The 13,298-nt window shown below is 31.5% G+C and overlaps 1 protein-coding gene across 3 annotated transcripts in view; it reads right to left on the reverse strand.

Annotated features, from left to right (window-relative positions):
* The window catches only part of nuf (rab11 family-interacting protein nuf), a 77,603-nt gene that overhangs the window by 24,655 nt on the left and 39,650 nt on the right, over positions 1-13,298 (reverse strand). For all 3 annotated transcript variants that reach the window (XM_089701383.1, XM_089701381.1, XM_089701382.1), the window contains 2 exons: positions 7,535-7,573; positions 7,067-7,184 (listed from right to left, as the gene is read on the reverse strand). In XM_089701383.1, the coding sequence (XP_089557509.1) occupies positions 7,067-7,184; positions 7,535-7,573 (157 nt within the window). The remainder of the gene's footprint in view (positions 1-7,066; positions 7,185-7,534; positions 7,574-13,298) is intronic.

Raw genomic sequence — 13,298 nt, forward strand, 5'->3', positions numbered from 1 at the left:
ATTTAACCCTTATTTTAATTACGAAGGGACGATTTATTGTGTGTCGCGTTTTGTTTTTGATCATGTGTAGGAATAAAGGGTATGTAAACCACTATGGGGAGTATATTATACAGTCTGATCTTTTTTAATCTTGTTAAAAACTTTTTATGTAGATAGGTATATTATTGTTTCATTCATCATGGTATGGACAATTCATCATCATAGTATACATACCAAATTGTAAGGATTATATAGTATTTATTTATTTATGTTAGTTTTTCATTCAAGTGTGAACTCGTAAACATATGAAAAAGTTTTCATTGCACGTAGAGATAATATAAAACAATCGTTTGATTACCGTGTATTAAAGAAAAAAAAAACAATTTAATAGAAAATTCAAATCAAAAGTATCAATCTCGTCTAATGAAGCGTAATTGTAGATTTGTAATACGCGATAAATTGTACAATGCGTTGAACGTTCACACGGGTTCTTTACAGTTTTAGTTTCACATGTTTTTACGTTCCCATTAAAAAAAGCCTGGTTAGATAATATGCGGTGAAGTTGTACAAATGCGGCGGGTTATGTGTTGTTTAATCTCTTCTTATTGACTTTATGACATATGCAATTTGTTATGAATATTTGCTAATTGGCTTGGAAGGCTCAATGGGGTTTATTGCAATCAATAGTTTTACACTGATGGGTTTTTTATTGTAGGTAGGTTAGCAATTTATTGCATCTGTGCAGCGTTATGAGGCAAATATGGCAACTGTTGCTGCCAATTTTAATTAATAGTATGTCCAAAGTATGTCCTTAGAATTTTTTTCATAATATTTACGTCAATGGAAGAATATTCTAGTTACGATAAAAGTGATAAATCAAGAGATCTTGGTGATATTAGATATCCTTCAAGATTGAGTAAGATAACAAAATATAGACGAAATAACTAAATATGTATGATCTTTAACGTTAGTACTTGCTATGTACCTACTTGTGAAGCAAGATAATATATTATACATTATTATAATATTATAATAGTTTCAAATTACGGATGCAGTTCAATGGAAGGTTTAATGATATGGATCCTTCGCTTTATAAATTAAACCTCGGACGCATATTTTTATTATATGTATTTAAAAAGTATATGATTTATGACCATACGTATACCCAGTAAAAATAACAGGCAATAGGATTCAAATTTACTTCATGGAGTGTCTAGTATCAATCTTGTAGGAATTCGATGGGAATGCAATAGAGATTTCTCTATGTCATTTGTATTTACAAATAATCGTTTCTCCATATTTTAGTTACATAACCTACTACTAGTATAGTCTTATATTATCTGTTCTACTACTAAATAACAAAACAATATAATACATTGTAATAAATTCCCTTTCGTTAATCGTTGTTGTGTACAATTAGCCAGAGTGCGTAGTAAGCGTAACCAATGCAATTAATAACATTGTAACAACAATGTTCCCTGTAAACAGAAATATTCGGCTGCCTCCCGGTATCCTTGACACCAATCTGCCCACAGACACCCACTGATAGTCTATTGTCTCTGCCAATTGCCGTGTATGATTTATAAGTATGTATTACATGTTTTAATTGGTTACATGGGCTACTATGTATTTTGTGTACTAGTGGACTGTGAACTGCGCAGCACAGATAATATACGTACTTAGGTAATACTTTTGTGTAGTCATGAATGTTTGTGTTTTTGACATTATAATATGTTTGTGGGTTTTTGTTAGGGTAGTAGCTGCCTGTTATTTCAGTAGGTATGTAGAGATAATTAAAAAAACTCTTGATGTTACAAATAAACCTTGAATAGGTACGTTTGATGATATGATCCTTATGGTTATTTTGAAATCTGTTAAAAATACTAATGGTGATTTCGAACCTTTGTGATACATTAAATTTAAAATGATTGTTGAAGGTCTAAAAATTATTCACAGTTTCTTAAACATTATGAGCCAACGGAACCAACCGACTTGACCGGTAAAGGACCGCTTTTGTCCAAGAAATGAGTGTACGAAAAGTCTTTAAATACTTTTCTTTCTCTTCAAGATTTCCTTTTATAAAACTGAGATGAAATGCAAAAGTTGGTGAATATGAAAAACTGCACAATTGTCCTTCTTTGTTCAAATATCATTAATAAATCATTTATGAAACAGTACAGGCTGATAAGAAGGCACCACACAACAAAATTACACTTTCCTCTAAAAGAAATCATCATTCATAATGTACTTAGCTATTACTTTGCATAAATATGCTACGTTAGTTTAAGAAGTTTTTACCTTCCACGGGAAACCTTTGCTAGATTGTTTAAATTGGATTAAACACTTAAAATACGTTACACATTCACTAAGAACTTAAAACAATGACCTATATTAACAACGTGTATTAAATTTTAAAGTTTCTACGCAGTTGTAACACAAGATGATTATTCTAGGTTAATGCTATACTTACTTGACTTGACTTCTAGGGTTTCCGTATAGGTCATAACTATGACGTAAAACTGGGAAAATAATAACAATAATATATCTATTTAAGTGCGCATTGATACGATTAGCTATTTTTATATCGATTAGGCCATATAATGCAGGTAAACATCTCCGTATATTTATAGGCATTTGCGTAATAGTCTAGATATTTTATATGAAAATGTTTAATTTCAAGTGTTCGACTGGTGTACAAATACTTAGTCAAAGAGAGCTGAATTAAGTTAAGAGTTTGAAATAATCGCTTAAAAACTATTTAAAATAAAAAAAAGAATTTTATAAATACCCAAAACTCTTGCTTTTTATGAACCTGCTATAAAAGGCCCCATTACTATTAATCCCACTACAAAATGTCCGTTCTAAGGTATCCTTGAAATCCTTTGCAACATTTAACAGTTTCTAAGTAGATATCAAAAGTAAAATGTTTGGGAAACCATGCCTTGCGTTTAAAAAAACTCCATTTTGGTCATATTTTGGTTCATTCTCTTTGTAAGTTCTCTAGGTACTCCAACATTTAAAAAGTACGCCACACTTCACGACCCTTATCACTGCGAGTGTTCTCGAAAACCAACTTAAAATTTATGACAAAGGGCCGGCCGCGGCGCTTTCATACATTTAAGTATGGCGAAGTCGCTTGCGATTTCTCTGAACACCTATTGTCCGTCGCATTAGGTATTTGCAAATGCTATAATGCACTCCATAGATCGTTATGCGTCTATATTTACTATAAGGATAGTGAAGGTTCGACCGCAAAGTTAAAATTGCGCAACACTCTGCCTAAGTACGCCCACATAGATTTGAATGTGGCCCTTTCGGACCATTTTGAATCTACAAATAATATGAATAATAGAAAGTATCAACTAAATGTTAAACGGTATTGAATTTATTAGGTAATAATTGAAATGAATATCGCCAATGAGTGTAGAAAGTGTTGATACATATTTAATTATGTACGGTATTTCGTAGGTGGCTCATGCATTATTTTAAATGACCTTTTATTTGAGGCGAACCTCCACATTGCAGGAAGTTCGGTTCAAAAAGTCATGTGCTGATCATGACCTGGAGGTGTAATTTTGAGGATTTGTGAATTTCACTCACTCTTTTTCATAATTCTGCTGTTGAACGAATGATTTACTATACATATTAGTATTTTCAAAGAATAAAACAAATTGACTTAATTGGAAATTAATATTGTATTCATATAACGATAAACGATGAGAACCTAATAAAGTAAATCTAAAACTCGAATTATGAATCTTAAATGAAGAGCATGATTCCAATTTTAAATCGGCCGTTTATCAAAAGGGACACGCGTTTGACCGGAAGCGGCGCACGCGCAGCTGAGGGACCGTTTCCGTCGGCCATTATTGCCGATACGCATTGTCTAATGAAGCGGTACATGTACATTGTATTGTTTAAAATCCTTTTCCTTGATATTCAAAATAAGCCACATTAATGGGGTCGTTGATCGTATGTGTAGACTGCTTAATCCATTTTTTTCTATTTCGTTACCTAGGCAGGTAAGAATTCTAAATTCGCAACTCATTCAGAATCTTATCGAAGACAGGATTTTCATCAATTTACTTATGTTTTATTGTACTTATATGAAAAATACAGGAATCACCAAACAATTTTCCGTCTTCCTTTCTTTTGTCGATGTTAGTTATCGTTTTAGTGCTTATTTTCATAGCTACAATAGCAATTTGTTTCACATTCCATTATCCATTTGTGTGAATGTCAAGATAGTCATCTGATGAATTTAATTATATGTTATGTAGGCAGATAATAAGTAGGATTTCGGAATAAAATATCCGCATAGGTATATCACGCCAACTACTTCGTTGGCAGAAACCTGTAGTACCTACCTAATGTAAAGATTTATTACTTTTACTATTAATAATCTTTAAGACTTAAATATTACGCAGACGAAGTCAGATGAACCCATCTATGTATTCTTTAGAAAATGACTAACAGTAAATACCCACAGATTTAATAGCATCAAATCAATTCCCATAATAATAAAAAATATTTATCATTATGCATGAAAATATTGAATATGCTGAAAACTTATCTATTCTTAGATTGGAAATTTGCCAATACGACCTTGGATTTTGCGTTGTATCAAAATAAATGTTACGATATTATGCTGATAATATTATTGTTTACATTAATTTTCATTGAAGCATTATGGGCGGTGAAATTCATTGATTTGATGTACATGATTTATAGCTTATAATAATACTTAATTAATTTTATTGAAGTATGCGACAATTGAAAATTAATTATGTATCTATTAATTATAGACAATGCATAACATGCAACAATTATTATATTTTCATAATATAAAAAATTTGGCTCTATAATTAATTAAATTAAGCATAACTTTCTAATCCTAATATACATATATCTGTGATAATCCATATTGTACTATATTATAGTGTCAATATAATGCAATGATCTAGGTATACAACAGTCAAATAGAGCGCATCTTTGTGAAATTGGAAAATTTTACTTCCGTTTTTATTGTTCCGTGCCATTAGCTTCATTTTGCGTTAATTGAAATTGATACTGTATTTTTATTTTATTTGTATTTTTTGAAAAGGTTGAAGAATATTTTATTATTTCAATCTGGTCCCGTTAAACAAAGCGAGATAATTTCGTCATAATTTCTCGAATTATGCGATGAAAAAATAAATATAGTTTGCTTTTAATAATTTATCATACGTATATTATTTTATATTATAATTCATCGTAATCAGACCATTTCTGTTCGTCAAGTCTCTACCTCTTTATTGGAACTAAGAACCATGAATTATTGAGATACCTTTTTTTAAAGATGTCTATAATTATCCGTTTAAATTTTATATTACGTAAAAAAATATGATTTACACATGAAACGAGAACAGGTGGATTTATCTCAAAGCAGCTTCAACGAGTCATCTTTTATGCCGGGCTGAATTATCACTGTTAGTCATGACCGTGACTCCATTGTATGACGAAGAACTATTTTTGATTGGAGCAGGATTCGTATAAGCCAGTCGGTTCTGGGTAATTTGATATGTATGTAGCAGAAATTTAACAAGGTTATTAGTAATTAGTTGACCTTCCAACGGAAGGATAGATAAAATTGCTAATGATTGCTTACGATAATTTCTATATCTTTTCAGACATCGCTAAAATTTGACCTTATTTCGGCCCGATAAATGGTGACACATTTCTAATATATTACCTATGGCTACACAGAATGGATTGCTGCTTTGAAGAAAACTGTAGGCACAGAATACATAATAGTAGCTAAACGCTACAGAACGGTCACTCTCCGCCTCCCGCCAAAATTAAACACTTACCTCACCCCGCCCGATCAGTCAAAATGGTCCACATTTTTCTACAAGGACGATACGCAACGAAGATTGAAAACATTAATCAAATTGACTTAAAGTAATATTATTATTTTGGATTTGTGATTATCGTTTTTCGTAGAAAATAGTTAGATATTGTGCTGTTTACGGATGTATTTCATCAGAAAAACGCGATTTTTTTTTACGCTAGTCACAAATATGCCAACCATAAAGCGTTAACACACACATTTGCAGTCTCTACAGTGTGACTGTCAAAACGATAATTTTGTATGGAGTGTCCGGGGTGTGCTGTAGGTTCAAATCCACCCCCATATATACAGAATTACCATGGGCATTGGGCATTCCATGTATAAGTTTTTTTTGTTTTTTTGCTGTATTTAAGACTTTGTACGCGATTTATATTTACAGCATATCGAAGATGAACCAAATTATGATTGATATTTAAATGTACTATGATGCAATTAAAACTTTAATAAATAGGATAGCAAGCCCTGAGCTAATAGATATAAGTCATATTAGACCTCACACATCCAAAATAATCGCATATTCGATTCAGAACACGTTACAATTTACATAGATATCTCTGTGGAAGGAAGTAGACAATAAAATTCGCCACAAGTATGTGGAACAATGACACCACTTGATAAATAAATTTTCAAAGAAAACGCGTGTTTTTCTGGCTACCTGCGGGCTGCGAGTTGCGACGTAATCGCATTATAAATTTCATGTCCTATTGATTCTGTGATGTAACTTATCATGGGGACATGTGCCATAGAAAACGTGGTAATAAATATTTGTATGTTTTCTTTATAAGCTTAAGGCATTGTATTAAGTCAATCATAATAAAGAATAGAGATAGAATGACGTCACTAGTTCGTTTTGGGAGAGAAGTGAAGTCATGGACGGTTTCGACCTTGGTTTCGACGCGGCTTCATCATTAGACGTCAGGCTCTGGGTCGAAATGAAGGAAGTGTTGTGTTTGTATAAAAGTAATTGCTACGTCCTCCAGGATAGATATGAGTCTAAGCCACAGGTCTAAATTAACTAAGCCAATATTTTTAAAAATATTTGTTAAAGCAAACCTGTTGTATGTGTATTATAATGCAGTCTTCTTATTTTAATTACCTAATTAATGATTATTCGCAATGTTTCTTCAGACGAAGCAACAGAGCCGTTTTCATCGTACCAGCGTCTTCTATCAGCTGTTATAACACAAAGCAACTGACCTTATAGTTTAGTCCTTGTACGTCCTCCTCGAGCGAGACATCTGAGTACATATCGTCTGCGGGCTCGCCGCCTGACCCGCACCCGGACGAGTTGAAGGACGACGACCGGTACAATTGGCTAAAACAATAACAATACTACATTCCTTCACATTCAGGACATCTTAGGAGTTAGGACGATTTTGATGTGTTGTACATAGCGCCATCTGTTATCAAAGTGGCGAACTAGACAACGCCATCTGTGTTAAAGTAATAGAACTATTTTATGTCATAGTACGACACCAAGCCACTAGAGTGCGCTGTAAGCTATTGCGCTGTCATTAAAATTGAATGTGTGGTTTAACCAACAGACAAGCTGTTCAGCTTTTTAAAGAAATGTCTGAATTATCTGCTAAATGTTAGTTACCTATTATTCCACATTTATTTTGCCATTTTATATTTTATTATACACAAATATATTTCAAATATTACCTTGCTAAGACATTGGATCCGATTTGTCGTTTTCCCGAGCTGAAACAAAAATAAAATATAAATTGTGTATAATAATTTAAGTAAGAAAATAAATTTATTAGTGGCTTAAATTAATCTTTATTGGCGCTTATTTAAAAGTCAGTTAGAAAGGCTTTAATTAACACTTATTAGTCATTTTATAATATTACCAGCGCTAATAATTGATTAGATCATTAGAATTAGTCGTAATCAATAATTAATAATTATTATTTTTACAGACAAAAATTTTAAATTATTGTTTAGTGTTAGGCTTTTCTTTTTTTATGTACTATTTTTATATTCCACGTTATAATTTATTGCCATAACCGTTTACATCAATTCATAAATTTTGGGTGGGTTCTTTACTGAAAAAATGTATTTAGCGTGTAATGATGTAATGTATTTCTAATTTCCATCTTAAATAATTTTGTGAAGAGAGAGAAATAAGTTAATTTAATTTAAGATAGCATGTAACTCATTTTAAGTGAACAAATTGTTCTTATGAGTAATAAAGTCTTTAAACCTAATACTTACTATTGAATTATTAATTTGTTTAATTTTAATACTGTGTGAGGTTCAATTTCGTTTACTTTTGTAATCAATCAAACATAGACAAACAAGTAACAAAACGATTGCTAATTAAATTCTCATGTCCGGTTTAATATTTTAACGTTATTTAGGAGAAAGAAGGAAACATTATTGTTGAGCGTGCAATTATAACATTTTATGTTCCATTATGTCTGTGTGTACGTAATTGTTACGTAATGTATATTATTTTTTTATAAACACGATGAAACTAAAACATATTATTTGTGAGTTTTACAAGAATTACTATTATAGATTTTATGAATGAGAATGTGTGTGTTTGTACACTTTGCTTCGTTCTCTCGGCAAATCGGCAGCGGACCGCGAAAATGATTTTGATGACATTTGAAATTGGATAATATGGTTTCTTCAAAAGAAAATTCATCATAAAATTGCATGAGAGATAGTATTATATTATTATCTGTGATGGGAGTGAACATACCTACGCCCAAAAGGCTATAAGTAATAACATTTTGTTAATTTTATTCAATTAGATTCTCAAATCAGACAGAAATGATTTTTTAACAGTGCAAAACCACCAGATTTTAATTAATTATTGACTGCTGTCAAAATCGTTCGAATTATGAACAATATGACCACAGATAATATAATAATAATTAATTCTATACCTAGTACCAAGAAGCTTATATCTAATACACTGGAGATTTCAGTAACTATGAACATTAACTTTTGTTTTTTTATTTTTAAAAAATAAAAAAACATACAGGCGTCATTCAAGGTCATATTTTCTTGTTACAAGTTAATGTTCATACTGAAATCTCCAGTGTATTAGATATAGGTAAGCTTCTTGCCTAGTACTTACAGTAAAGTGTGCTAAGTGTACAGTAAAATATTACAGTAAAATCATATTAAAAACGGTCCATTAGTCAATAGAGATACGTAATGGAAGAAACAATGCAATCGTAATTTCACCGAATTGTTAATGAACGTTGAACGAAATGTGTGTGAAAATTAACGTTAGCTACAGTTTCACAATATTGCATTGAATGGATTAGAATCCTACTGCATTTAAGGTAAATGCTGAACTATGTATATTATAAGTAAATTTTATATTTTTGGAGAATTTAATAAAACCATAGGCCACCATGAGATATAAGTATCTCATGGATGCCATACCTGTGTATGGATGAAAATTTAGTTTAAAATTGCAAGCACATTTTGTTTGTTGAGAATTGAGATGGTCCTAAAGCTGTGCTTGGGACTGAATTTCAGTAAAATTTCGAGGTCAGAAATCAAAATTCATTCAGTCACGATCTTTTCATCATAAATTTAACAACGCCAAATAACAATGACGACGGACCGTAGAGCAAGTCGTACATATTTGGATATTTTCGGCATAGTTGATAGGATGGTGGATGCTGTTAACATCTTCATGGTTTATTAGCGTCACATTGAAGATGTTTTTGAATATTACCTACTCTAATACTACCTCGATCACTAAAAACAAATAGATATTGAATAAATGTGTCCGAAAATCACGTCCAGAGCGATTGCTTTGTTACAAAAGCATGCTTTTGTCTGTTATTTTATTTAATTATTATCAATTTTTATTAAATAAATAGGTTCAATATGTTCTGTGGGTTCAAAGGACCATAAAAAGGGAGGAATACTGGAGGGAGAAGTGAAATCTGTAAATAACAGATGGGTGAGCGCACGCCGTGAAATTGTGTAAGAAAGCGACGCACGTATCATTTAGATACACTGTGATATTAATTTAATTGTATAAAGTAACAACTGTACATTGTTATGTGACCACACTCGACGATATTTCTTTGATTTCATAAAAGGAAAGTGTTTGCTACAATTACGTTTAAGTGAACATAATGGCGTTTGAAGGAAAAGCAGTACGTACAATAGCATTGGTGTGCGTAGGTATGTGGTCGAAATGTTATATGGCGGTTAGAACTGATTTGATGTAAATCAATTCGGTCAAGTTCTAATCGAACAAGTCAGTTATTTTAATATTGTAAAGCGTAACATACCTAGATGTATATTTATAAACTTATACAAGCATTATTATTATAACTGTAACAAAAGTTAATACAAATATGTAACACACACCTACACACTTAAAACTTTTCCGTCATGGTGCATTTTACATATGGAGAAGTGTTATTCATACTTATTATATTTTATTTTTAAATTAATTTCTAGAGGAATAAAAAAAATTTTGAACATTCTAGCCAGTCTCTTGTGCTATTTTGACCACATAAATAAAAAAAAGCTTAGATCTATTTATTTATGTATTCTGTGGTAAAGCTTCAACAAAACACGACGAATCATTTTTTTGTGTAAGTAACTAAGTACATAATTAGATACAGAACATTATGTTCTTTTCTATTTTGAATTTTTGAGGAAAATATTTATTCCCTTCGCTATTTCCACATAATTTTTAATAAAAAGTTAATATGATAAATTAATCTATCTAATTTTAAAATATAATAGGTACTTATCTATGATTAAAGCCGAATCTTAATTGGGTTTTTTATGAAATATGGTCTAACGTTATGAACGAAACAAAAACTTTTAAAATTAATATAATCGTAGTTGAAAATCTAATTTAGTTAAGTTATTTGAAGCAAGAACATTGCAAAACATTGTATGATTACTCAGCTGGGTCACTTTAGATATTCGAATATTACTGAGCCTATACAAGGACAGAATATTAATTTTATTAAGCATTGTTATTCGTTACGTCTTGTTTAGCAAGAGGTTAGTAATAAGAATTATTAATAACAACCAGAGTTGCAAATAAAAAAAAGCTAATGTGATGGTGTTATGGTGGCCAGCAAGCTTTATCTTAAAAAAAGTTTTGATCGAAAAAGTTTTCATAAATTTAATGTGGAAGCCTCTCTGTAGATACTCTTTTATTTCAAAATTAAGATGGACAGACATACAGACGTATCAATTTCGTTTACACCAACTATTATTTTTGTAACATAACATAATATGACTGGACAATAAAGTGGACTGTCCCTCTTTTTCGCAATTATAAATTCCTGTCGTATGCGTAATGCTACAGGTATGTGAGAAAATAATACAATGGTATTTTCATTTTACGTGTTGTAAAAAGTGAGCTAAAAATTCAATGGCAAAATTAAACAAGACTCATTAACATACATTCTCCGTTGAATTTAATAATTAGAGCATAAATAATGATCCGGCCAATTGGAACAGTTTTTTTTAATTACCTAGTTATGAATTATGCAATTTGTAAATTCAGATGATTGATACTTAGCTATGTTTACAATAATATTGTTTTAAGTGGTGAGTTTTATCGATTTTTTTAAATTTTGTTAATAAGGTCATCAACTCAAATAGATATACATATAACAACAATTATCAAAAAACAATTTACTTTTTTTATCAAAATCATCTAATGAAACTAAAATTTAAATTAATAGATACATTATATTACGTATCCAACCTGTGAGGTCGCTTTCTGTAATACATGTGAGTACCGTGCCGCTCCAGCTTTATAAACAAACGCCTACAACTCTCTCAAACACTCCACAATGTGGAAAGTTACGATTTTCATCAATCACTTCACATCACTTATTGGATTTCCATTCACGCCTGGCTGTTTGGGAGGTTTCCTTTGCCACAATTTAAAAAAAAGAATCGCGAAACGCGGGAACCGCACGACGCACGAGCAAACGAGGCACTGACGCATCAACAAACGTAATGATGACGATGAGCCGGGCAGGCATCGCAACATGAATTATCCACAATGGTAGTGAAACAGTCCGTTATTAAATTAATTAAGCAGTTTGCAGCCGGATACGAACACGCTACGCCCGTGAATAGCCTAACATCTATCACCTGTAGGATGCGAATAAAACGCCTACGGTGTCATTCCAAGAATGTTATTCCGAGACGTTTGTTTGTAAATATCTCAGCGTATTTTTGTTACTCGTAAACGATTCGGATCATCGGATGTAAAAGAAAAACAAAGAATTGGTTTATTATGGTTTATGTTAACCGAATTCCAAATGTCTTTTCGGGAAACATTAAATTACCTATGTTAATTTGGAATACTTACATTCGAAACTGTTTATTTATAGACTAGCGACCCGCCCCGGCTTCGCACGGGTGCAATGCTGATACCTACTAAATACACTACAGAAAAACAGCTGTGAACGTTGTTAAAAACATAGCGGCCCGGCTGGCCGGTACCGCCGCAAAAGCTACGTCCCGCAATTTTTAAATCTGTAATATCTTCGAAAATATTCACTTAAATCATACGGTGTAAAGGGCCATATAGATCTATATTAAATGAACAATGTATTCAAGGTATTTAATTGGTTAAGGATTAATGCTGTATTGGTGAAAATCGCTTCGAAAATTAGCTATTATTTGTCGTAAAAAGTAAATGACAAAAAAATGTTATTGTGGGTTATCCATAAGAGATAGACATATACCATCGCGGACTTTTCTGTAGACCTTTTCAATGTGTATGTACATTATTTTGATAAAACTCGTAGGGTTCAGCCTGCGTTTGCAATATAAGCGGAAAAAATGTAATTTTTTACGACATCGCATTAGAAACCTCAAAAATAACAGTACTTCTCCACTATTTAATGGATGTTATTATACATATAAACCTTCCTCTTGAATCACTCTATCTATTAAAAAAAACCGCATTAAAATCCGTTGCGTAGTTTCAAAGATTTAAGCGTACAAAGGGACATAGGGACATAGGGACAGGGAAAGCGACTTTGTTTTATACTATGTAGTGATATTAGATATTAATTAAAAACGATTTTTTTGGCAATTATGAATTAACCGTACCGTTTTATATATTTTAAAATACTTTGAGTGTTTTTAACGGATGGACGATATAAAATTTATAATAAAAATGGTGTGGAAATTGAATACAAAGAATTATTACAATAAAATTCTACACAATACCTTCATAATATAAAGCGGAACAAGTAACAGTGGTGCTATTAACGTGATTGTGCAATTTTTTATGCACTTTTCTTGTACATGGCGCAGTTTTACACTTCAAGATTAGCACATGTTTTTTACGAAATATTTAATGTGCGGTTTAGTCTTCCAGGTAATGTTGAAAGGTGATGTTACAATTAAGAAATTACATTTAGCTGAATAGATTAAGTAATTTATAAAGGAGGTCTTA

This window comes from Colias philodice, chromosome 12 (assembly GCF_061535455.1).
Source record: "Colias philodice isolate Cphi_HAF_F1 chromosome 12, ilColPhil1 Martin Lab GWU primary, whole genome shotgun sequence".
In the NCBI taxonomy this organism is placed as follows: Eukaryota; Metazoa; Arthropoda; class Insecta; order Lepidoptera; family Pieridae; genus Colias; species Colias philodice.